This window comes from Podarcis vaucheri (assembly GCF_965113315.1).
Source record: "Podarcis vaucheri genome assembly, chromosome: 3".
Taxonomy (NCBI): Eukaryota; Metazoa; Chordata; class Lepidosauria; order Squamata; family Lacertidae; genus Podarcis; species Podarcis vaucheri.
In genome coordinates this window covers 3,634,297-3,660,568 of record NC_138761.1, presented here as the reverse complement: position 1 = coordinate 3,660,568, position 26,272 = coordinate 3,634,297, and the positions used below count along the sequence as shown (strand labels likewise).

Sequence of the window (26,272 nt, the reverse complement as noted above, 5' to 3'; positions counted from 1 at the left end):
AACGTTTTCCCGCTACAGTGGCACCTCGGGTTACATACGCTTCAGGTTACAGACTCCACTAACCCAGAAATAGTACCTCGGGTTAAGAACTTTGCTTCAGGATGAGAACAGAAATCGTGCTCCGGCGGTGCGGCAGCAGCAAGAGGCACCATTAGCTAAAGTGGTGCTTCAGGTTAAGTACAATTTCAGGTTAAAAACGGACCTCTGGAACGAATTAAGTACTTAACCCAAGGTACCACTGTATTTCATCCAGCGGATTAACGGGACAGCCCATAATATCTTGTGCTGTATTCACCACCCTCTGTAGGCACTTCCTATCAGAAGATGTCAAACCAGCGTACCACACTGTGATGCAGTATGAAAGGGCACTTTCTATTGTGGACCGGTAGAAGGAGATCATCAGATGTTGATTGACATCGTTCTTTTGCAATATTCTGAGGAGATGGAGTCTCTGTTGGGCTTTCTTAACCACCTGGGTTGTATTTATTCCATGCTCTCAACTCCCTCTTCTGCCCATCTGCCTCCCCTCTTTTGTTCTTTTACACCACTGGGGCGTAAAAAAGAATCCCATTGACATCCACAGAGATTTATTACAAAGCCTAATTACTGTGGGATGGTGGTTTTTTTAAATTTTTGGTCTGTGTATGAGGCCACAGCGAACAAGGAGGTTTTACTATTCCTTCCCCAGCTGCAGCCTCCTCTAGGGAGTGTTGAATTTTTCAACCTCCTGAAATGAGGGGTGCTAAAAGGTTGTAACATGACTTGGGAGTAAAAAGGATATTTCAGTTAAATTAGTATAATTAAGTATTGCTTGGTAAGTAAAATGTGTGTGAAACTGCATAGAAATCATTAAAAACGATGGCCAAGTACTTGCAGTCGTAGTGTTTATTAATATTCTTATTATTTAGCATCACCTGAAATGTTTAGGAGTTCTGAAAGCAGCTTAGGTGCTTCTTCATCAAGCGTAAATGTACCAAGCTAAATGTTGTCCAAGCACAAAAATAGCTGATTTGAATCCCTCACATTCCAAAATTAAGACACCTCAGTGAATAAATGTGCAAAAATTAGGTTTCAGTCCATAAAAAAGAACGCACTCTTCCTCTGCCCCAACCCTTCTGTATAGGAATTATTTTCATCCTCATTATATCCCTCCTTTTCCCCAGATCAGGACTAGTGGGGCGGGTCCAAGTGGTTCCCCCAACCCTCCAGAGCAGATTTGGGGAGGGTGTAGGATGTGCACAGGGTGAGGGGAAGAAAATCCCATTGCAGGTGGAAATCCTTGCCCTCAACGGGACTTATTCCTAATATTTAGTTAGAGCCTCCTTTCTGGCAACAGATTCAAAATACAAGAAAGGAGATTTCTGACTAAACACTAGGAAGAACTTTCGGATGGTAACTTCTGTTCAATGGTGGAACAGACTCCTTCAGAAGGTGGTGGACTCTCCTTCATCTCTTGGACTACTGCAATGCGCTCTACGTGGGGCTACCTTTGAAGGTGACCTGGAAACTACAACTAATCCAGAATGAGGCAGCTAGACTGGTGATTGGGAGTGGCCACCAGGACCTTATAACACCGGTCCTGAAAGACCTACATTGGCTCCTAGTACATTTGAAAGTGTTGGTGCTGACCTTTAAAGCCCTAGACAGCCTTGGCCCAGTATACTTGAAGGAGCATCTCCACCCCCATCGTTCTGCCTGGACACTAAGGTTCAGCTCTGGATGCCTTCTACCGGTTCTCTCACTGTGAGAAGTGAGGTTACAGGGAACCAGGCAGAGGGCCTTCCTGGTGGTGGCACCCGCCCCGTGGAACACCCTCCCATCAGATGTCAAGGAAATAAACAACTATCTGACATTTAGAAGACATCTGAAAGTAGCCCTGTTTAGTGAAGTTTTTAATGTTTGATGCTTTATTCTGTTTTTAACATTCCGTTGGGAGCCACCCAAAGTGGCTGGGGAAACCCAGCCAGATGGGCGGGGTAGAATTTATTATTATTATTATTATTATTATTATTATTATTATTATTATTATTAGGTTTCTAAACAGAAACTGGATGTCCATCTGCCAGGGATTATTTAGCTGTGACTCCTGCACTGCAGCGGGTTGGACTGGATGACCTTTGGGGATCCCTTCCAACTCTACAGTTCCATAAACACTCCCCCCACCTTCGTACCTTTGCCCAGTGAGGTCTCCCTCCAACCTTCTTCATGATGCTCTCGTAGGCGAGCCAGTAGTCAAGGCGTGGGACATCTTTCCCATAGGGCCTGAATGGGATAAAAAAATAAGCTGAACTTTACTCTCCGTTGTGGAACAACGTAGCTGACCTTCAGTTCTGATGGGCGCGGAATGGGAGTTCCATAGCTTGTCTCCAAATGTTTCCATTCTAGCTGGCCGTTACAGGAATGCCTACCAAGGAAGAGTTTTTCCTCCTCCTTGCCAAGCCCTTTTCCTTTTGGGGTCATGCCTTTTAGATGTTAAGCCTGAGGACATCGGATGCCCGATCGCTAATATTTAGCCTCTGCCTCATTGATCCACTGTTAGGCTCCTCTAGGACTGCATCTGGCCCTCACCACCACCAACCAGATGCCCGTGGGATGTCCACAAGCAGAAACCGGGCACAAGAGACCTCTCTCCTCTTGCTGCTGGTAGTCAGAAGCGATATTGCCTCTGACCGTGAAGGCAGAGAACAGCCATCGCTGCTAGAGGCCAGCAGTAGGCTTATCCATCAGGCAACCCGCCTGGACCCGACTCCTCTTACCTGTACATGATGATGTTCATGTAGCAACTGTCCCTTCGGAAGCAGGGGCTCAGCAAGATGTCGTCTCCCCGGGTGAAGCGCACTTCCACTGGGTAGTGGGCCACCACTTTGGGGTTGCTTTCCAGAACCCCCTTCAGCTCCAAAAGAGCCTCCTTCGTTTTCTCACTGTAAGGAGATTGTACGAAAAGACCCAACGCCGTGGAGATCTTGTGCAAGGGGATTACACCCAAATGGGTGTAACAGTCAATGCCTCCCTCCCTTTCACAAGGAACTGCGGTAAACTGCCGGCCTGGAGATTTGTGGCACCCAGGATGAAGGTTCTCCATCTCTGGCTTAAGACACTCAAATGGGCTTTGATCTTTTTTTGGGGAAGTCCCTTTCTTCCCTTGGGAACTCTCCAAGGTCCTGAAGGAGCCAATCTCTGGTCCTCCTGTCAGAACCAGAGATGAGCCCCTATCCTTGCTCCATAGCAGCCACCTTCCAGCATTGCTCACTGTCTTGCCTGCTTTATATTAAGAGCAAGACCCTGACTACCGAGTTAGTTAAATATATTGTTGCACGCCAAACCCAATCCCCAAGCGGTGAGAGATTCCAGGGGTTCCCGGTGCTTACCCAGGTTCTCTTTCCTTGGTCAGCACAGACTGTGGTGTTTTTAGGATATTTGGTTTTATCTACCCATACATAGAGACGCGGGTGGCGCTGTGGGTTAAACCACAAAGCCTAGGGCTTGCCGGTCAGAAGGTTGGCAGTTTGAATCTCCGCAACGGGGTGAGCTCCTGTTTCTCAGTTCCTGCTCCTGCCCACCTAGCAGTTCGAAAGCACGTCAAAGTGCAAGTAGATAAATAGGTACTACTCTGGTGGGAAGGTAAACGGCGTTTCCGTGTGCTGCTCTGGTTCGCCAGAAGTGGCTTAGTTATGCCGGCCACATGACCCGGAAGCTGTACGCCGGCTCCCTTGGCCAGTAAAGCGAGATGAGCGCCACAACCCCAGAGATATCCGTGACTGGACCTAATGGTCAGGGGTCCCTTTACCTTTACCTTTACCTACCAGAGCCAAAGATGAAGGGGCTCAGAGCATAGACACCCCAACAGATCTTGCTTCTCCCTTGGAGACAGCTATGACTCCAACACTAAGCAAGCAAATCTCTGTGTTTCCAGCTTCCAGTTCATCTCACACCCCAAAACTCATGTTCTCCTACCTAGCAGCTAAGTGAGGGGGTGGAGGGAAGCCGCCACCCCATTATCCCAAAGGGCCCCATCACTTAGTTATAGCAACCTGGCTCTTCCTTTTGGGATGCTGATGAGGATATTTGAGTGGCCAGCTAAGGTCGTTGCCTAACAAAGAAACTTGTCCAGCAACCTCCTTTCTTAGATTCTAACACTACCTGGGTACAGGACCCCAAGGATTTGAAGACACTCAGGACTTCATGCAGACTGGTGCCCCAAACCCACAACATCATTCAAATTGCAGAGATGACTACAACCTGAATTTCACATGTGAAAACCCACCCCAGCCCTGATCATCTTGGAATCAGGCCTATTCTTCCAACCCTCCGTACACGAGGTCAAATCAGCTTACATGGGGATGGCCCAATCCTGCACATGCTGCTTGAAGCGGCACTCGTAGTTGAATATCTTGTAGCTCAAGTTGACATTCTCCACTTTGCCGGTGAAGAGGAGCCAGAAGAAGAAGCGATTGATCCAGGGAACCAAGGAGGGCAGGAATGTGCTGATGGAGGAGGAAGAGGAGGAGAGAACAAGGTGGAAGTCAGATGGGCAGAAATCCGAGGTGGATGGGAATTCGGATACAGGGAACATGGGCTGACCCTTCCTTCTCCCCCTTTGAGAGTAGCTGGGATTGTACCTGTATATAAGAAACTAAGATGAGCTTCCTGGATCAGGCCATTAGTCAGCCAGATGCTTGTGGGAAACCCACAAGCAAGCGTGATAGGAATTTTGAGGTCTTAGATATATGTTAAATGTTCATAAGTGTACCAACCAAGCACGTACATAGATCAGCACAGGAAGACTGACCTGAAACCATTTTTGATTCCCAAACTGACCAAATGTTTTCTCTGCAAGGTCAAAGGAAAATGGAAAAGCCTCCCCATTGTCTTTTCCTTCACAAATCCTGTCTCAAGGGCACATTTAAGATATGAATAGGGTGTGAGGCTGTGACCTGGCTCAGGCTATTTATCATTACAAAAGACTGGCCAGGCTCCCCAGGCAATCCAATCAAGTGACCATTAACAGGTAACCTGTCAAACGAGATAAACAATGCACTCAGATTTCTGCTGTAGACCGCATTTCTGTGATGTACGTATGATGTATCTGGGGGGTGGTCTTAGGTTACACCCCTTCTGTGATGTAGGCATAATCTTTCTGGGGGTGGTCTTGATCTAGAGGATGGGAATTTCAAAAGTCTTTATAAGCCCTTGCACAGCATTTTTGTGGGTCCTCTTCCTCTCCTGCGTGTGAGGGGAGCACCCTGTTGCAACAGATCAATAAAGATCAGGCTTACTAGCTGCTTTGCTTCTCAATATTCTTTGCTTGGCCTCTGTTATTTTCTCCTACCAATAGGGAACCTGCGTAAGGACTCTATATGGGCTCTTGGATACCCCATTAGGGAAAAAAGGGCAGATTTTTATTTACAACACAGGATTCATGCACAAGGACCCTCTCCCCTCCTGTAGTTTCCAGCAATTGGTATTCAAAAGCATTTCTGCCTCTGACCGTGGAGGCATAGCATAGCCAGAATGGCTAGTGGCCACCAATAGCCCTCTCCTCCACGAATTTGTCCTATCCTCTTTTAAAGCCATCTAAGTTGGTGGCCATCACTGACTCCTGTGGCAGGGAGCTCCATAGTTTAACTATGTGCTTTGATGGGAGCAGTGCCCTCTAGGATGAGGAGGGGCCTCAAGGGCATCCCACCTCCCCTTGCAGAAGCCCCCTGGCAGCTTTTTCCTTAGCAACTAGGGAGGTGAGTCAGCTACAAGCAGTAGCCTCTTTGCATGGACACAGACGGTGCTGCTAAGACGCTGCTGATACCAAAGCAAGACCTTTGCTCGCACACAGCTTCTCCAGCGGAATGAATTCCACGCTGCTTCTGCAGTTCAGAGACAGATGCTTTCGATTGCATATCTAGTAGATTTTGCACACACTCTACTGCAATAATCTTGGACCACCTAGCATAGTTAACCTATGGAACTCCCTCCCGTCTTCAATCAACGTCTTCAAAACAATGACACTTCTCCTTCTTGCTCCTTCTTGCCTCAGTACAATGCTTGAAGCACCCATGTTTTAACAGCCCACATTTATTGCATAAAATAAAATGCCACAGGAGTTTGACTTGCTGGTTCCTGGTGCCCCTTTCTATTAAGCCAATCTGTGATTGCATCTTGCAGAAACAACCACCAGCCAACAGTTATAAGGCCACTGGGGTCAATGGCTTCTGGATTTGTGGCTTTCTCTGCCAAACCAACGCCAGAGATTGTGTCCTTTCAGCTGCTGCCCACAAGATGGCAGAACAACTGCACACAATGCCCCTCTAACTTGCTCTGGAATAATGGAAGGACCAGACAGAGTTTCAGGCCAAAGATGAGATTCTGAACGTAGGGTGTGCTTGTAAGTCAGCAAGCTTCATTTGCCAGCCTTTGACCTTCAACCTCCCACCAAGCAGCTTCTTTGAAATCTGTGGTCCTTCCCAGACTAATACCTTGCCAAGGCATGCTGAATCTCACCTGACCCAAAGGAGGAACTCCAGCAGGTAGTATCCGATCACGTAGTCCCAAAACCAGCTGGCAGAGGAAGCGGGAGGCTGCAAAGACATTGCCCAGCAGGGAAGATGTGGCCTTCAAAACCTTGGCCCAGATCAGCCCCCAGCCACGTAAGTTTACATCACCTCCTGCCCTGAGACTCCACTGACTTGCGTGGCGACGGTAAAACACACACACAACACAGACCTAGCAATGGGGAGGGGGTGGGATGTGATCCATGAGAGGCAGTCAAGTACAACATTCCTTGTTTTCCTAGAGTGGACATGCGAGGGAATGTTTGGTCCAGCCAGTCGAAACTTCCTGTTCCTCCTGGGCTGGAACATCCTTCCTGTTGCCTGTGATAGAAGGTGGGCGTGACCTTACCTGTCCAGGTAACAAAAGGACGAGTCGCAAGAGCACCCTTCCCTCTTTTTGACTCCCTTGTTCATTGGACCACCTTTTATCTAGGACTGCTCTGCTAGCTCTCAGCTAGCAGAAGCACTGGGATTATTCCCCCATATGGGGTAGATCCACATGTACATATTTGTAACTAAGTCTGCCTTCCGGAATCCAACCGTGAACTGATGTGAGTAAACTCATTTTATTGACTTTGAATAAGATTGTGGCATTTTTATTTTTAAAGAGGGATTCAAGGGAACTTACCAGGAACATACAATTCAATCTGAGACAGACTGAATTGTACAGAGTGGTACCTTGGGTTACATACACTTCAGGTTACAAACTCTGCTAACGCAGAAATATTATCTCGAGTTAATAACTTTGCTTCAGGATGAGAATAGAAATCGTGCTCCGGTGGCGCCGCAACGGCAGGAGGCCCCATTAGCTAAAGTGGTGCTTCAGGTTAAGAACAGTTTCAGGTTAAGTACGGACCTCCGGAACAAATTAAGTATGTAACCTGAGGTACCACTGTAATAGTTGAGAGGCTCACACGAGCTTGCAACCAGCTATCTGCTGTGCATATAAAAAGCGGGGAATGTAACTCTGCTATGTAAAGTAACTTGGTAGCGCAAGTTAGGAAGGATATTAATAAACAATATATCCTCTCCTGCCACCCTGAACATTCCCACAGAGGGCAAGGTGGAGAGCTTAAAACTGCTCTCTGATCAGCCCAGGGTCCTGATGAGGAACAAAATCTTCCCTTCTCTGGTCATCAGATCGATCCTTTGATGAGCAGGGATGATCTGCATGGATCAGCTGTGCGGGATACTGTGCTTGTGTGTATTCATGTGGGAGAGTGTGGGGGCGATCACACCCTCCACTGTCAGGCAGCTTCAAGAGGACCCCCTATGCCAGAAGTAGGGATCCTTCTTAAGCCCTGGGAGTTTTGGAGGCAGATATTTACTTCCCTCCATCCCTTGGACCAACGACCTGTCTGTCACCTGGCATCACTATGACACCAGCTGATTGGCAGGTGGGTGGTCCTATCCACCTGTTGATCCCCTGATACCATCTCGTCCAGCTGTTAAAGCTGCGTCTCAGGTTTGGCAGGAAGACACTCACAGAGCACGGTTCAACTCCTACACGTCGCCTGATGGATGGCTGTGCATGTTTATTTTTTAAATAATTTTTATTGAAAATTTAAACAAAACATATTACAGTGGTGCCTCGCAAGACAAAATTAATTCATTCCGCGAGTTTTGTCGCCTTGCGATTTTTTTCGTCTTGCGAAGCACGGTGTCGGGAAAGTTTTGGAAAAGCTTCAAAAATCACCAGTCTTTAAAAACCTCAAAAAAGGCTACCACACCGCGTTCTATGAGTTGCTCCTCGAAGTCAAGTTGCAACTGTATTAGCGGTGTTAAGAAAAAGGAAACAAACTTGCAAGACGTTTCCGTCTTGCGAAGCAATTCCATAGGGAAAATCGTCTTGCGAAGCAGCTCAAAAAACAAAAAACCCTTTCGTCTAGCGAGTTTTTTGTCTTGTGAGGCATTCGTCTTGCGAGGTACCACTGTATCCAAAAACATATCATCCTTAATCCCCCCCCTTTCCTCCTTTGTTTATTCAAAACCTGCCAAGGAGTCCAATTCACTTTGTTGCCTCTTCAAATACTTTGTAAAAGCTTCCCATTCATCTTTAAAGTCACAGTTATCCTTGTCCCGTAATTTATGTGTCAGTTTTGCCAGTTCTGCATAGTCCATCAGTTTTTCTTGCCATGATTCTTTAGTTGGAATTTCTTCAGTCTTCCATCCTTGTGCTATTAGGACTCTCGCGGCCGTTGTCGCATACATGAAGATGTTTTTCAGCTTTTTTGGCAGGTCTTTCCCTACAATCCCTAACAAAAATGCTTCAGGTTTTTTAACAAATGTTAGACGGCTGTGCATGTTTTGACCCTGATTTCTGAAGAGAAAGCAGCCACCTCTCTGCCCACCAAACACCTGGCGTGACATATAATGTAAGGTGAAGGGCAGGTGGGCACGGTCTGGGCAAAACAGCCTTGCAGGCCAAATGGAGAGGCCTGGTGGGAGGGAAACTTCTATCACATGTGGTGGACTTGCAGTAAAGTAAAAGCTTACTGGGAAATGATATATAATGAGTTGAAGAAAATGTACAAAATGTTTAAAAAACCAGAAGCATTTTTACTGGGTACAGTAGGTGAAGAAATTCCCCAAAACAGACCAAAAATTGTTTATGTATGCAACAACGGCAGCAAGGATTCTTTTAGCCCCAAAATGGAAGCAGCAGAAAGTCCAAACATTAAGAAGAGTGGCAGACAAAGATGATGGAATATGCAGAACTGCTGAAGCTGGCTGGGAAAATCTGAAACCAGCATGATCAAGCTTTCCAAAAAGATTGGAGTAATTTTTTTATAATATTTGAGGGAAAACTGAAAACAGTTAACAACACTAACAGGGTTGATTTAAACAGACTTGCAACGTCAGTGACCAATACCTTTTTATATTTATTTAAAAATTTATGAAAATGGGAATGAATTAATTGTAAATTGGGAGAGGTACAAATGCTATGATATGGAATTGAATTACGGAAACCATGAGGCGGGAGGGAGGGAAACCGATCAGCTCATATGAGTGAAAATAAATGTGAATAACAAAGATGTATTTAAATGTTATGAGATGGAAAATTAATAAAAATATTATTTTAAATAATGGAGAGGCCTGGTGAGGCAATTTTGGCCTGTGGGCTGGAGGTTGCTCAGTTTATGCCTATATTATTATTATTATTATTATTATTATTCCCCAGCCACTCTGGGCAGCTTCCAGCAGAATATAGTGCATAATAAAATGTCAAACATTAAAAAAAACAACTTCCAGATACAGGGCTGCCTTCAGATGTCTTCTAAAAGTTGTGTACAGTGGTGCCCCGCAAGACGAATGCCTCACAAGACGAAAAACTCGCTAGACGAAAGAGTTTTCCGTTTTTTGAGTCGTTCCGCAAGACAAATTTCCCTATGGGCTTGCTTCGCAAGACAAAATGTCTTGCGAGTTCTTGTGAGTTTGTTTCCTTTTTCTTAAAGGCGCTAAGCCATTAATAGCCGCTAAGCCGCTAAGCCGTTAATAGCCACTAAGCCGCTAATAGCCGTGCTTCGCAAGACGAAGAAACTGCAAGACGAAGAGACTCGCGGAACGGATTAATTTCGTCTTGCGAGGCACCACTGTAGTCCTTTATCTCCTTGACATCTGATAGATAGAGCATAGCGACCAGTGGAGTCACAATCCCTTCTTCCAATTCCTTCCACCCTCCAAAAAAAAGACTTTACAGCTATTCCACTGGCCACCCGAGCATCAACTTACCTTGTTGGTGTGGTCTTGGTAGATGACGCTCACGTTCTCAGTGTGAGGGAACCAAAGGAAACGGAAATACTCAGATTTCTTCAGGTGGCTGTCTAGGTTGTCCAGGACCTGGCAGAGGGAAAAGGAGACAAGAGTAGATGGGCTAGAAGCTGAATGGAGGAAAGCACTGCTCAGATTTCCTGTCCAGGCATGCTGGTCAACAGAACAGCATCTGCTTCCCTCCAGATGTTTTGGGACTACAATTCCCATCATCCCTGACCACTGGTCCTGTTATCTAGGGATGATGGGAGTTGTAGTCCCAAAACATCTGGAGGGCCGAGTTTGGCCATGCCTGACCTAGATGGACCAAAGATCTGACTCAGCATAAGGGAGCATCCCGAAGGAAAGTCAGGTGTGTTGAAAAACTCAGTCCCGGGTGCAAAACTTGCAGCACCTCGAGAGAAAATGATTCCCACTGTAATGGCCACATCGGGGGCTTTCAGTCTGGCTGACCCTGTTCTGCAGAACAGCATCCATATGAAAATACGAGAGGTGCCCCACTTGGTGCAGTTTTTGGAAACTGAAATATACTCGGAGTCCTGTAGTGATTTCATGCTCTTTATTGCAGCTTGTTGAAGAACCTCTTAATGAGGGTGAAAGAGGAGAGCGCAAAATATGGTCTGAAGCTCAACATCAAAAAAATGAAGATCATGGCCACTGGTCCCATCACCTCCTGGCAAATAGAAGGGGAAGAAATGGAGGCAGTGAGAGATCTTACTTTCTTGGGCTCCATGATCACTGCAGATGGTGACAGCAGTCACGAAATTAAAAGACGCCTGCTTCTTGGGAGAAAAGCAATGACAAACCTAGACAGCATCCTAAAAAGCAGAGACATCACCTTGCCGACAAAGTTAAAGCTCTGGTTTTCCCTGTAGTGATGTACGGAAGTGAGAGCTGGACCATAAAGAAGGCTGATCGCCGAAGAATGGATGCTTTTGAATTCTGGTGCTGGAGGAGACTCCTGAGAGTCCCCTGGACTGCAAGAAGATCAAACCTCTCCATTCTGAAGGAAATCAGCCCTGAGTGCTCACTGGAAGGACAGAGCCTGAAGCTGAGTCTCCAATACTTTGGCCACCTCATGAGAAGAGAAGACTCCCTGGAAAAGACCCTGATGTTGGGAAAGATGGAGGGCAGAAGGAGAAGGGGACAACAGAGGACAAGATGGTGGGACAGTGTTCTCGAAGCTACCAGCATGAGTTTGAACAAACTGCGGGAGGCAGTGGAAGACAGGAGTGCCTGGCGTGCTCTGGTCCAGGGGGTCACGAAGAGTCGGACATGACTAAACGACTAGACAACAACAACATTGCAGCTTGTAAAACAGTGATTGAATTGCCCCCCAAACCTCAGGCTTTTATATACAGCCATACCTCATGTTATGTCCGCTTCATGTTACATTATTTCAGGTTACATCCCATGGTGACCTGGAAATACCGGAAAGGGTTACTTCCGGGTTTTGCTGCTCACGAATATGCAGAACCGCAAAATGACGTCACAGGCATGCACTGAAGCGGCGAATCCCAACCCGCACGTGTGCAGACATGCTGCTGTGGGTTGCACTCTTTCCATGTTGCAAAGGGGCCTCCGGAACAGATCCCGTTCACAACCAGAGGTACCACTGTACACTATTTACACAATGAGTCCTGTCTGATTGGCTGATTCTGCTTCCCTCCTGGAGCCTAATTGGTCTTTTCCTGCAGGCCAATCCGTTGTTGCATTCTACGATCCTACCACCCTAATAGGCTGATTAACCTCCTCCTGGAGCCTGATTGGTCTTTTCCTGCAAGCCAATCAGTTGCTGCATTCTAGGATCCTACTGGTCTATCGTTCTAGGATCCAAGCTTAGTAACATAACAGAAACAATGGAAGACGCCTTTGTTTGGCGAGCTTTTCCAGCAGGATGGAAAGAGAAAGTTAGATCTCTGAGGCCTTGGGGCTTTTTATTTGTATTCTTTTTAAACCAGAGGTGGACTTAGGGCAGCACGACTGGTTCCCCCATGCTGGGCAATGATGAGGTAGTGAATTGAGAAGAACAGAAGGCGAGAAACAGAGAGGAGCTAAATTTTCACCTCGCAAGGAGCGCCGCTTAAATTTGAAAAGACAAAGTCTGCCCCTGTTTAAATCTATCAGGGTTTTTTTTTGGGGGGGGGGTGGATTCTGGTTATACCTATTTTTAGTTGTTTTTAGGGTATGACCTTGAAATTTATGTGAAAGGTGGTAACATAACAAGGAGAAGGAAGATGAGGGAGGGGGGAGGTTTGAAGAAGAAGCCCGATGCAGCAAAAACACCTTTCTGATTTATCGTGGTGCTAACCTTTGAGAACTAACATCCATTTCAAAAGATGCACGAGGCATTATCCTCAGCTGACAGGCATGGCAGCCATAGAAAGTGGGGCCAAACAGTCACGAAATGCAAAATCTTCACTCTGTGGCAATTTTTGGCAAAGCTCAAATGTATTTGAAGACACACCGATTGAGAATTCAGAGTAGCAGTGATTGGAGGTACAACACAACCCTCCTAGCTTTTAATAGGTTACAGGTGGGGACGCAAATTCAGCGACATGACGGCATCTTATTATGGAACGTTTCCTTCCAGGTTCTCGCCTTGCAGAGTCCCAAAGTCCAGCGTCAGTAGCTGTAATGTTCTGATTTCTAGTCTGCATTTATTGGTTGGGGGAGGACAGGTTTGGTAGAGGCAGCGGAGCTTTTTCATTCTGAGGAATTATCCCTTGCGGGATCGTGATGGTTATTCTCGACTGCCACGGACTTAGCAGCATCATTAAGAAGATGGAACTGCTTAAAGCTTGCTCTCTCCATCTTCCAAGCACCACCCTGAGCTGCAGCCCACAGGCTCCTGGTGGATCGGCTGCTTTTGCTGTGATCCAAAGACATTACTGCTCAGTTCTCTCGCTCAGGCTTCCCCAACCTGGTGCCCTGAGCGCTCTCAGAAGGCAGGAGTTCAGGGGCGCCGGCTTATAAAAAATATTGGGGGGGCCCATACCGGGGTCCATACTGGCGGCAGGGTGGCAGTGGTGCTTTTGCATGCAAGAACCGGCCTGCCCTCCCCAGGCTTCGCGCCGGGAGGCGGTCACCCCCTCCTACCAACGTCACCTTAGCCGAACCCAGAAAAAAAGCCCCGCTCCGGCGGCGGGAACTCCCGTCCCCTCCATTCTCCCCACACCCCGGTCCCTCGCCGGCGATGAATACGCCGTTCCTCGGCCCCGCGGCTCCATTCCTTTCGAAAGTCCCGCCGCTGGGGGTCTTCCTCTGACTGACCGACCTGCCCGCCCCTTCTCAGGAGCTCCCGGTCACTTTGGGAGGCACGCGCCGGAGTCCCCTGCACGGTTTTTGGCAAGGTGCCTAATAATTTTCTTAAATTATTGGGGGGGCGGAGCCCCCCCAAATGAATTTTTGAGGGGGCTCGGGCCCCCTCAGGCCCCATGGAGTCGGCGCCTATGTAGGAGTTCAGCCCTGTCTTTTATTGGGGTGGGGGGTGGGGAACAGCAAAATCTGCGGCTCTGAACAACAACAACAACAACAATTTATTATTTATACCCCGCCCATCTGGCTGGGTTACCCCAGCCACTCTGGGCGGCTTCCAACAAAACACTAAAATACAATAACCTATTAAACATTAAAAGCTTCCCTAAACAGGGCTGCCTTCAGATGTCTTCTAAAAGTTTGGTAGTTGTTTATCTCTTTGACATCTGTTCGGAGGGTGTTCCACAGGGTGGGTGCCACTACTGAGAAGGCCCTCTGCCTGGTTCCCTGTAACTTGGCCTCTCGCAGTGAGGGAACCACCAGAAGGCCCTCGGCGCTGGACCTCAGTGTCCGGGCTGAACGATGGGGGTGGAGACACTCCTTCAGGTATACTGGACCAGGGCCATTTAGGGCTTTCAAGGTCAGCACCAACACTTTGAATTGTGCTTGGAAACATACTAGGAGCCAATGCAGGTCTTTCAAGACCGGTGTTATATGGTCTCGGCGGCCGCTCCCAGTCACCAGTCTGGCTGCCGCGTTCTGGATTAGTTGTAGTTTCTGGGTCACCTTCAAAGGTAGCCCCACGTAGAGCGCATTGCAGCAGTCCAAGCGGGAGATAACTAGAGCATGCACCACTCTGGCGAGACAGTCCGCAGGCAGGGAGGGTCTCATCCTGCGTACCAGATGGAGCTGATAAACAGCCGCCCTGGACACAGAATTGACTGAAACAGAATTGACTGGACACGGAATTGAATGAAAAGCACCCAGGAGCCACGCCAGCTGCTGCGATTCATCCTCCATCATCACTCATTTCTCGCATGACATTCATCTGTATATTTGGGCATTGCCAGAAGGTGCATGTCGTAAGCAATGAAGGCATTGCCCGATCCGGCCCTAAGCTCTGCCGAAGAGCAACAGCTGGCTGGTGCCCGGAGCCCTGAGTCCAGAATTGCTCTCACTTTGCCGATTGTGAAGCCATCTCTCTCTCTCAGCACTGAGCAGCTGTATACAGCGGCTCCATCTTAAAAAGTTATGTTCAGGGAAGAAAGCAAAACATCAGTGCACGTCGGTGCAATGGTCCGTGCTAATGAATTTAATGCAGTTAAACGCGGCAAATTAGCAGCAGATCCACCTAATTTAAGAAGGCCAACGTCGCCCCAGCACGGGCTCCTGCTCCCAGTTACTTCATTATCCAGGCTCCTTCGCGGCCACGCTCTGTCCTCTGAAGAACTAGTGGATTGACACGTGCCAATTATGGCTTCGCTTTTGCTGGTGGTGCAGAGTAAATGTCTCAAAAAACAACAACCCATTTTGGATGAGATTTAGGTGGAGCGTTTGTCCCTCTCCTCATATCACTAAGACTTGTGGACATGCAATGAAGCTGGACGTCTGACTTCTTCATGCGGAACATAGTTGGACTGTGGAACTCACTGCCACAGGAGGCAGGGATGCTCACCAACCTATATAGCTTTGAAAGAGGATTAGACAAAGCCATGGAGGGGGGCCGGCTATTGATGGTTACTAGCCACAATGACTATGTTCTGGCTCCACGGTTGGAGGCAGCTGTGCTTCTGAATCCCAGTTGCTGGGAACCACAAGAGGGCAAAGAGCTCTTCTGCTCAATTCCTGCTTGTGGGTTTACCATTGGAGAGTCTGTTTGGCCCCTGTGAGGAGAGGATGAAGGACATAATAATAATAATACGATACGATACAATAATCTTTATTGTCATTGTCCCATACAGAACAACGAAATTGAAAAAGTCTACATCAGACATTCAGAAACCATCAAGCCTGCTATCGCAACCTGGTTAGCCCCCTAAAAACTCTGATACCCCATAATTAAATACAATATACTCCCATAGAGACTCCTTACACTGCGTTTAAAGCCAAAATCGCATTTGGATAGAAACTGTTTCTCATGCAGCTAGTCCTAGTCTTTATAACCCTGGACCTTCTTCCAGAAGGCAGAAGCTGAAAGAGATCATTTCTGGGGTGCGCGCTATCCTGTGCTATCTCTGCAGCTTTCTTATGGCACCTGGAAACGTAGATTTGATCCAAGGTGGGAAGAGTGCACCCAATTATTCTCTCCGTAGTCTTTACAACCCTGGACAGCACTGCTTTTTCCCTGGCCGTGCAACTCCCAAACCACACACACAGACCATAAGTTAATACACTCTCAACAGTACAATGGTAAAATACAACAACAACAACAACAACAACAATCAATTAAAATACATCCTAAAATCAAATCAGAATCAAAGTGAAATGCAATCAGATGGCAACCCGCAAATTAGGGATGAGGACCTTAAATGCTCATCAGGCCTAACTGTTTATACTGATCTTATATGAGCCTGTGAGAAAAGTTGGGGGGCCACTTTCATGCAAGTTCTTATAAGGAGAAAGGGGGAGTCAGACTGGGAGAGTCAGACTGGACCCCAGCCAAAGGCCTGGCAGAACAGCTCCATCTTGCAGTCCCTGCATAAAGATGTCAGATCCCGCAGGGCCCTAGTCTCTTGTGACAGAGCGTTCCACTAGGTTGGGGCCACAGCCGAAAAGGCCTTGGCCCTGGTCGAGGCTAGACTAATCTCCTTGAGGCTCAGAACCTCCAAGATGTTATTATTTGCGGACCGTAAGGTCCTCCGTGGGGCATCCCAGGAGAGGCGGCCACAGAAGGGCTATTATTCTTGTGTTCTTATGTAAATCTGTGTTTCTTATTTAAAGGGGATGGAAAGTGAGGAAACCTTGGGCCACCAAATTGCATGGAGAAGTTGGTAAGGAATTGAGCCCTGCTGAGATGGAACTTGGCCGTCAGAACGGGAAGGAAGGAAGAGGAGAGGCACAAATTGTCCCGCAGTAAAGTGGATTAAAATTGGATCGCGGGCTCCGCAGCTGTTCTAGCAGCTGTGGTTTGCATTCCCACCAGGTGCATCAAACCAACAGTAATCGCCGGGCTCCCAGCCCTCTGCCGCTTTAAATGTATGTTTTGAAAAATCACAAACATTCCTTCCGAGCCTAACTTACCTTGTGGGGTGGCTCTGAACGAGTTTTTTGCGGGGGAAAGGGCACCGATGGCTGTCCCTGCTCGCCTACACAGCTCCTCCGGCAGTGAATAGCGGGATTATGAAATGCAGTTGGCGCAATGAAATGCAACATCTAAACCCCGTGGCACCATTGATTTGCACCTTTTCAAGAAAAGCGCTTTGGAAGGCAAGCAGAAATAACGATTTTGAAAAACCACAGGTGCTGGCACAGGGGCCGAGCGCCAAAAAGAATCGTTGCCATGATTCCCAGGCTGGAACATATGAGCGAAGGCTGTCGAGTAAAAGACGGGGGTTCTCTTGAGGTTCCAGGAGTCGTTCTGCTCCAGGTGTGCCCTTTGAAAGCAAATCCACGGCTGGAGGCAGCAATGCGTCTGAATTTCAGTTGCTGGAAACCACCGGAGGGGAGATTGGCTTTGTGTGCGAATCCTGCCCACAGGCACCGGGTTGGCCACTGTGAGAACAGGATTGCTGGACTAGCTGGACCATTGGCCTGATCCAGCAGCCTCTTATCTTCCAAGGGGGAAACCACCTGCCTCTGACAGGATGCAGAAATCCTTCCAGGAAAAAGGCTTTTGCTCTTGCAGCTGGCAGGATCCTTCATCACCCAATATTGCTTTGGTAACCTCTAACAAAAAAGCCTGTTCTCTTTGTCCATGGAGTTTTCTTGGCAGGGATACTGGAGTGGCTTGCCGGTTCCTGCTCCAGGTGGATCACGTTTGGTTAAGACTCTCCACTATGACCTGTCCATCTTGGGGGGCCCTGCAAGGCATGGCTCATGGCTTCTCTGAGTTATTCAAGCCCTTTCACCACGGCAAGGCAGTGATCCATGAAGGAGACAGCATCTTAAAAAGCAGAGACATCACCTTGCCAACAAAGGTCCGTATAGTTAAAGCTATGGTTTTCCCAGTAGTGATGTATGGAAGTGAGAGCTGGATCATAAAGAAGGCTGATCACCAAAGAATTGATGCTTTTGAATTCTGGTGCTGGAGGAGACTCTTGAGCGTCCCATGGACTGCAGAAGATCAAACCTCTCCATTCTGAAGGAAATCAGCCCTGAGTGCTCCCTGGAAGGACAGATCCTGAAGCTGAGGCTCCAAGACTTTGGCCACCTCATGAGAAGAGAAGACTCCCTGGAAAAGACCCTGATGTTGGGAAAGATGGAGGGCACAAGGAGAAGGGGACGACAGAGGACGAGGTGGTGGGACAGTGTTCTCGAAGCTACCAGCATGAGTTTGACCAAACTGCGGGAGGCAGTGGAAGACAGGAGTGCCTGGTGTGCTCTGGTCCAGGGGGTCACGAAGAGTTGGACATGACTAAACAACTAAACAACAAACAACAACAAGAAAAAAGCAGCCACGGGAGAGAGAGAGAGAAGGAGGGTAGCCTTACATAAGCAGTAATCTGTGGCAGAGACTAGACCGAGGCTTCTTTCCACAACGTATATCCGCTGCCAGAGCTGAGGACATCTCCTCCCTTGGCATGAATATTTCAAGCCTCTCCGCGCTCACTCGCTCTCTTCCACTTCGCTGGGCCCACCGACACAGAGACTGGGAAATGGGCCCTGACAGACAGGATTAATGGAGAGATTAGCATTTACACGGCGCTTCCCTTCTCTGAACAAATCTGGATCTGCTCCTTGGTGTTTACACGCCCCTCTCCTGAGCCAAAGAGGCCTGCATTCTCTGCAGCCGCTTTGACGCTGGGGTTTGGGAAGACGCCTTGAATCTAAGAGGAAGTACGAAGCAACTGAAGGCTGCTGGTTGCAAACAGAGAGTCCTGGAGCTACCGATGTTGCAGAGATAATGAACTTCAAAAAGAAAGGAAGGTTTGAGTCAGGGATGTGCCAGACGACACAGAACGCTTGAGAGCTAAGCCGCTCCTAAAGAAGACGAATTGGACAATACTGCGCCCATTTATCATGCGGACGCTATCTTTGGTAATAGATGTTCCTTCTCTGCTTGAAGGTTGAAAAGGAAAGTAGCAGCGAACGTGGAGAAGCGGGCAGTGCCCGTGGCTGACTTGCCTCATGGCCGCCTCCTGAGATGGGCATGAGTCACATGACCAGCCTGGTTTCCATTTTCTCCTCTGGGTCCAGCACAGAAGTCCAAACAGATTCGCCCAGGGTTATGGCAAGTGGGTGGAGTGGCAATTTGGCCGAGGCCACGGGACTAATGGTTTGCACCTCCCCAGGAAGAACGATAGTGGTTGTTTTTTTTTTTTTAAAATAACAAGCCTTGATGATTATTTGCCGGGGCACATAGAATAGAATCATAGAAGTGTACGGTTAGAAGGGGACAGGGCCTTGCAGAACCAGGCAGAGGCCCCGGCCAGGTAGATAATGTGCCCCCCCTTTTAACCCTGGGGATAACTGAAATCTTATAAATAAATAAGTATATAAATAATTTTCACAAAAGTTATGCTGACAAATAATTTTATTTCAAGGCTTGAACCGTATCTGCATATAAAGACAAAATGGAAAATACAGATAGATATACAAGAGTGCTTTTTAAAAATACATAGGGGAAAGGATTTTTTTTTACATTTAAAAATGCTTTCCTAGCTTTCCTTTCTGCGAATTCTTGAATTACGCAGGAAAAATCAAGCAACTTGGCCTTATCGTGGTTTATGTTTTGCTAAACCATTAAGCGATTGTGAATCTGCTGACCAAGGCCCCCTTTGGAATCGGAGGGCCAGGCCAAGTGGCCCATAGGGCCCCCTGGGGTCATGTAGTCCAACCCCTTGCAGTGCAGGATTTGCAGATAAAGGAACTCAAGACTGTAAGGAGAGCCTGGATCAGGCCAAAGGATCTAGTCCAGCTTCATCTTCTCATAGCAGCCAAAAAGATGCCCCGACAGCAAGCCCACAAACAGTCTGAACGCAACAGTGTTCTTCCTACTTGCGATCCCCAGAAACTGGCCTCTGACACTGGAAGGAGTGCATGGCCTTCTGTGTTATGGCCCCCTGACCAGAATGCCCTTCCTGTTGAAGTATAGGTGGTGGAGCTTTGGATGGGGGCCCACCAAATACCATTCTCCTGGGCATCTGGAGTAAATTAGAGAGACCATCCATTGGTTCTAGTATCGTCACGCTGTTGTCCTTGGAGTTCAATTAATTGGTTGCATTCATAATTGTTGGGTCTTTGATGTGTTTGCTGTGCATTATGCATTTTTGTCTTTGTCCATGGTGTTTTCTTGGCAGGGATACTGGAGCGGCTTGCCAGTTCCTGCTTCAGGTGGATCACGTTTGGTCAAAACTCTCCACTATGACCTGTCCATCTTGGGTGCCCCTGCACGGCATAGTTCATAGCTTCTCTGAGATATTCAAGCATCTTCGCCATGGCAAGGCAGTGATCCATGAAGGGGATCCATGAAGTGAGAGCTGGACCATAAAGAAGGCTGATCACCAAAGAATTGATGCTTTTGAATTCAGGTGCTGGAGGAGACTCTTGAGAGTCCCATGGACTGCAAGAAGATCAAACCTCTCCATTCTGAAGGAAATCAGCCCTGAGTGCTCACTGGAAGGACAGATCCTGAAGCTGAGGCTCCAAGACTTTGGCCACCTCATGAGAAGAGAAGACTCCCTGGAAAAGACCCTGATGTGGGAAAGATGGAGGGCGCAAGGAGAAGGGGACGACAGAGGACAAGATGGTTGGACAGTGTTCTCAGAGCTACCAGCATGAGTTTGACCAAACTGCGGGAGGCAGTGGAAGACAGGAGGGCCTGGCGTGCTCTGGTCCATGGGGTCATGAAGAGTCGGACACAACTAAATGACTAAACAATAACATGTATTTTGGGGAAATTGGGGTGTATGGGTTGTTTGAGGAGGGGAAGCACCTCTGGTGGGGAATGTGTCCTGCTCCTTCTGGAGCAGTCTGTCCACATCTGGTCTTCTCCCTAACTCAGCTCTCACTTGTGGCTCCTAGAAGCTGTCACAGCAGCCATAATCCCAGGAAACGGCTTGGAAACGGCGCGAGGGCAGCCGATGGGTCTCAAACCCTCTTTGACGTAGGGACTTCCCTGCATGCGAAGACAGGCTCCGGCGGATTGAGCAGACAAGACCAAGGGTGCGTCCAATGGTCAAGATGGCAGTTTCTGAATGTGCTGCAGAGAGAAGTCAGATGGGGAGTCTAGACCAGGCATAGGCAAACTCGGCCCTCCAGATGTTTTGGGACTACAACTCCCATCATCCCTAGCTAACAAGACCAGTGGTCAGGGGTGATGGGAATTGTAGTCCCAAAGCATCTGGAGTGCCGAGTTTGCCTATGCCTGGTCTAGGAAGACTCTGATCCTGAACTGCCTTGCAGGATATCTTCAGGAGAAGATAATAATAATAATAATAATAATAATAATAATAATAATAATAATAATAATTTGTTATTTGTACCCCGCCCATCTGGCTGGGTTTCCCCAGCCAATCTGGGCGGCTTCCAACAAAGATTAAAAATACACAAAAATGTCACACATTGAAAACTTGCCTAAACAGGGCTGCCTTCAGATTTCTTCTAAAAGTTGTGTAGTCCTTTATCTCCTTGGCATCTGATAGAGCATAGCGACCAGTGGAGTCACCATCCCTTCTTCCAATTCCTTCCACCCTCCCCTGAATGTCAGGTAGTTGTTTATCTCTTTGACATCTGATGGGAGGGCGTTCCACAGGGCAGGCACCACCACCGAGAAGGCCCTCTGCCTGGTTCCCTGTAGCTTTGCTTCTCGCAGTGAGGGAACCGCCAGAAGGCCCTCGGCGCTGGACCTCAGTGTGCGGGCAGAACGATGGGGGTGGAGACGCTCCTTCAGGTATACTGGACCGAGGCCATTTAGGGCTTTAAAGGTCAGCAGCAACACTTTGAATTGTGCTCGGAAACGTACTGGGAGCCAACATAGGTCTCTCAGGACTGGTGTTATATGGTCTTGGTGACCACTCCCAGTCCCCAGTCTGGCTGCCGCATTCTGGATTAGTTGTAGTTTCTGGGTCACCTTCAAAGGTAGATCCACGTAGGTAGCTCCACGCATTGCAGTAGTCCAAGTGGGAGATAATGAGAGAAAAGGCTAAGAAGTAAACTCCACACAGACCTGGAGTGGAGTCCCTAAGACACTTGGATGGCACCCATACGCCTCCTCCCGGCAACTCCTGTCACCAAACTGGTGCCAAATGTCTTGTTCTGCTTTCCTCTGGAACACATCAGAGAGGCTGGGAGGGGCGACTTGTCATCTGGGCAGCCCAGAACCTCCAGACACACGACCCCGACTTGTGCTTCAGGGAGGTCACTTCAGTGCTGCAAACACGGTGCTTGGACTTCACCCCCGGAGGCTCACTCCATTGAGGCAGACAGATGCCAACAACAAACATTGGAAACTGTCCCGGGATCATTTTGTGGCGGATTTAGAAATAAATACAGAGATTAAAGAAAGGCGCTCCTGCCAGGAATGTGAGCTGGGGTGCTAAGTCTTGGTGGTGACGTGAAGAGGACTTTGACCATGAGGAGGACAAGAATAAATTCTGATGACCGGGGAATAACAAAGGTCTGGGCACTGTCTGCAGACACGGCACATTCCTCAAAGTTATCCATTCTTAGCCCATAACAATGTTTGGGGGAAAAAGGCAATGTTGGTGTTAGGTCAACACAGAAGAGGTCAGAGGCCAGGATGATGTAGTGTTGAGAAACTGCTTCTCGTTCATCTGGCTATTTATGGTCTGCCGCACAACTATTTCAGGTATGCTGGATGTTTTGTAATGACTGCGCATAGTTATTCCATCGCTGCTGGTAATCCCATAAAACTAGGCATTGTATTACGGCCACCAACGTGGATACCATCACAAAGTGCTTAGTCAAAGTAACGGAGGAAAAGGCTACCCATGGCCACTGGCTCTGATGGCAATGTTTCCACTCTGTGGTCGGAGGCATTGTGCCTCTGAACAGCAGTTCCTGTGTTCGAATCCTGCTTGCTGGTTTCCCATTGGGGCATCTGTCTGGCTAATGAGAGAACAGGATGGGCTACTGGCTTGATACAGCTGGCTCTTCTACTGGATCTCTCTGAACTATCAGCGTCAAATTAATTTCATTAGTAAGAAACCAGACTCTCTGCCTAAGAGCTGAACTACATGGGCAGAAATGACTAGCAGAATCCGTGACCAGGGAGAAGAGTCGGCAGAAGAAGACTGGAAAAAATTTAAGGACTATTTACAAAAATATTGTAAAATTAAGGAATGTTGAATGATGTTGGATTGAAATTAAGTGGTTTCAAGCTGTAAATATGATAAAATGGTTTTCTTTTTGTAAGTAAGAATTTAAAGTCATAACAATCTAAGATGCTGGAGAGAAAATAAGGTGTTTCTTTTTTCTTTTTTTAAGCTGTAATGCTTTGAGATAAGGATTTGCTGTATAAATAATTTGAACTGGATATACAAGAAGGGGAGGTAAGAGGAGGTCGGGGAAATAAGTTATGAGAAAAAAAGTTGTGAAACTTATGTGTTTTTAATGTTTTTATGTTTGCTTTTTTCTTTTGGTTTTGTAAAAAATTGGAAACTCTAATATTTTTTTTTTTAAAAAAGAGCTAAACTACATGTTATAACCAAGTTGCATGACTGAAACAGCCCAAGTAATTTGGGCGATGCGTTTTGGGTAAGGAGGAGAGGGTGCTTAATTGTTTGGCTCAGCTCCAACTCTCTAGCTTAAATCCCTCCAAAGCTTAGGAACATAAGAAGATGGATCAGGCAATAGGGACCCATCTAGTCTACCTTTCAGATGCCTCTTCGGACAAACCCTGAAGCATGGCCTGAGTTCAAGAGCAACTCTCCCCTCCTGCGGTTTACAGCAACTGGAGGGACACGGGTGGCACTGTGGTCTAAACCACTGAGCCTCTTGGCTTGCTGATTGGAAAGTTGGCGGTTCGAATCACTGTGTTGTGGTGAGCTCCTGTGGCTCGGTCCCTGCTCCTGCCAACCTAGCAGTTCGAAAGAACGCCAGTGCAAGTAGATAAATAGGTACTGCTGTGGCGGGAAGGTAAACGGCATTTCCATGCACTCTGGCACTCGTCACCCTAACCTCTCCATTCTGAAGGAAATCAGCTCTGAGTGCTCACTGGAAGGACAGATCCTGAAGCTGGGGCTCCAATACTTTGGCCACCTCATGAGAAGAGAAGACTCTCTGGAAAAGACCCTGATGTTGGGAAAGATGGAGGGCACAAGGAGAAGGGGACGACGGAGGACAAGATGGTAGGACAGTGTTCTCGAAGCTACCAGCATGAGTTTGACCAAACTGCAGGAGGCAGTGGAAGACAGGAGGGCCTGGCGTGCTCTGGTCCAGGGGGGCCAGGGGGTTCACGACTAAACAACAACAATGTATAATTTGGACTATTTAATGTGATTTGATTGGATTGTTAAAGTGGAAACTTTAATAAAAAGGAAATAAAAATAAAAATGTAACCTCCAAAAACTCTTTGGGTTGGCTTTTGTAACTCGCTCTCACAGTAGCTTTTTATTTAAAAATAAAGGGAAGGAGGGTGTCAGGGAACTGACATCGGAGGAAAGGGAAGTGGTAGGGCTCCCAGAGACTGGGAGAGAGTCAACAGCTAAAGCAGGGACCAGTAGGGGGAGCGCGGGGTCTCTGGAGGAGGATCTCAGTAATGCTGAGAGAGACGCAGCAGCCCAGGCAGGAAGCAGAAGGGGAGAGAAAGGGGTGAGAGACACTTCGAGCGAAAATAGCGGGGAGGTGTCAGAAGCAACTGCAGGGAGACCTATGCTTCGCCGGAAGCTGTCACGTCGTGAGTCCAGGAGACGCGTTTCCGTTAAGGAACTTCTTTGCTGGAAGCGCTTCCGCAGACAGCCACTGTCGGACTCTACAAGTGACTAGAGCAGACATGTCTGAGGAGCTCTGTCACACACAGAGGTTTGTGGGGTCGCACAAACTCTGAAGGGGCACTATTTTAAGCACAAGCAGCTAATCATCCCCTGACAGCAGTCCGACAGTCTCTGTACGCTGCCTGTGCAGGAGAAGGCATCATGAGCGACCCAGCAGGAGCCGGAGCCGCAGGGGGTGGAGCTGGTCCAAGCTTGGAAGACAGATACCGAGCATTGGAGGTCCAACTTGCGCTGCAGACGGCGAGGCTCGAGGAGAGGAGGGCTCAAGATGCAGACAAGAAGGGGAAAACCACTCAGTTCCCCAGAAAGGTACCAGGATTAGTGCAGAAGTTTGGGGGGGACCCCAAGGATTACCATGCCTTTAGGACTGAAATGCAATATGCCCTGAATGTGCAGTTTGATGAGTTCCCTGATGAGGAATCCCGAGTTGCTTTCGTAATTGGGCATCTTGAGAAGGGGGCGCGGGACTGGGTTCGACCCCTGATGGCAACGCACAACGATATCCTGAAGGACGCTATGAAATTCTTTCGTGCAATGGATATCATGTTCTCCAGCGATATTGAGGAGGGGGGAGTGCGCAGACAGCTAATGGCTTGCAAGCAGGGAAGCAGATCTGTCCGTGAGTACTGGACTGAATTTACCATGCTGATTCACAGATTGGGGTGGGATTTATCGGCAGCACCCATTCAGATGCTATTTGAAGAAGGTCTTTCTTCAGCTGTGAAAGACGAGCTGGCCAGGAGCCCCAGGGCGGTGTCTATGGATCAGCTGACCAAATCTGCGCTGACCATTGGAGCGCGCTAGGAGGCAAGAGCCTTGGAGAGGCGGGAAGGGAGAGGGGAACGTTGGAAGGAGTTACGCATTCCAGACATTCCTGAGCCAGCTTTCCCGCCGGCAGAGCCGATGGAAATCGGAACAGCCCGCGCGCGCGCAGTTTCAAAGCCCAGTGAGGGGGCGAAGAAGGAGGGAAAGGGACCCCGGAAATGCTATCTCTGCCAACAGCCAGGCCACTTTGCCAGAGTCTGCCCCCAGAGGAAGGAATGGCAAGGGATGGTGGGAACTGTTGAGGGGAAAGAGCAGGGAGAAACGGAGCAGGTAAAAGCCAACGCCTGGTTGCCAGCAGGGCACTGCAGCCAGGCCAAAGAGCAGTGAAAGTGCCCCTTTCCCAAGTGCCAGTGCCAGAAGCTCCTCGACCTGCTCTAGTGATTGAAGTGTCGCTAGAGTTGCAAAATGGACACCCCCTAAAAATAAAGGCGCTGTTGGACTCAGGCAGCTCCTGCAATTTCATGAGCAAGGAGTTTGCGGCTGAACACCAGATACAGACTATCCCCTTAAGCAACCCCCTGCAGGTGACCACGATCGATGGCAGAGAACTGTTGGGAGGAGGCGTCAGCTTGCAGACCATCCCAATGATAATGAGGGTGGCAAGGCACACAGAACTGATAGCGTTTAATGTGGCCACCTTGGGAGGCGCTCCCATTATTTTGGGAATGAGCTGGCTAGCCCTACATGATCCGCTGGTGGGCTGGCATCAAAGAGTGGTTTCCTTCGGTTCCGCACATTGCTTAGAACACTGCAGGGGGG

General features: G+C 48.2%; 1 protein-coding gene across 1 annotated transcript in view; it reads right to left on the bottom strand.

The window, feature by feature from the left end:
- Positions 1-26,272, bottom strand: part of LOC309529500 (L-gulonolactone oxidase) — a 58,480-nt gene that overhangs the window by 3,078 nt on the left and 29,130 nt on the right. Inside the window, exons 7-11 of the mRNA XM_082217778.1 lie at positions 10,278-10,385; positions 6,496-6,572; positions 4,335-4,484; positions 2,757-2,921; positions 2,172-2,262 (exon numbers count right to left, since the gene is read on the bottom strand). Of these exons, the coding sequence (XP_082073904.1) occupies positions 2,172-2,262; positions 2,757-2,921; positions 4,335-4,484; positions 6,496-6,572; positions 10,278-10,385 (591 nt within the window). The remainder of the gene's footprint in view (positions 1-2,171; positions 2,263-2,756; positions 2,922-4,334; positions 4,485-6,495; positions 6,573-10,277; positions 10,386-26,272) is intronic.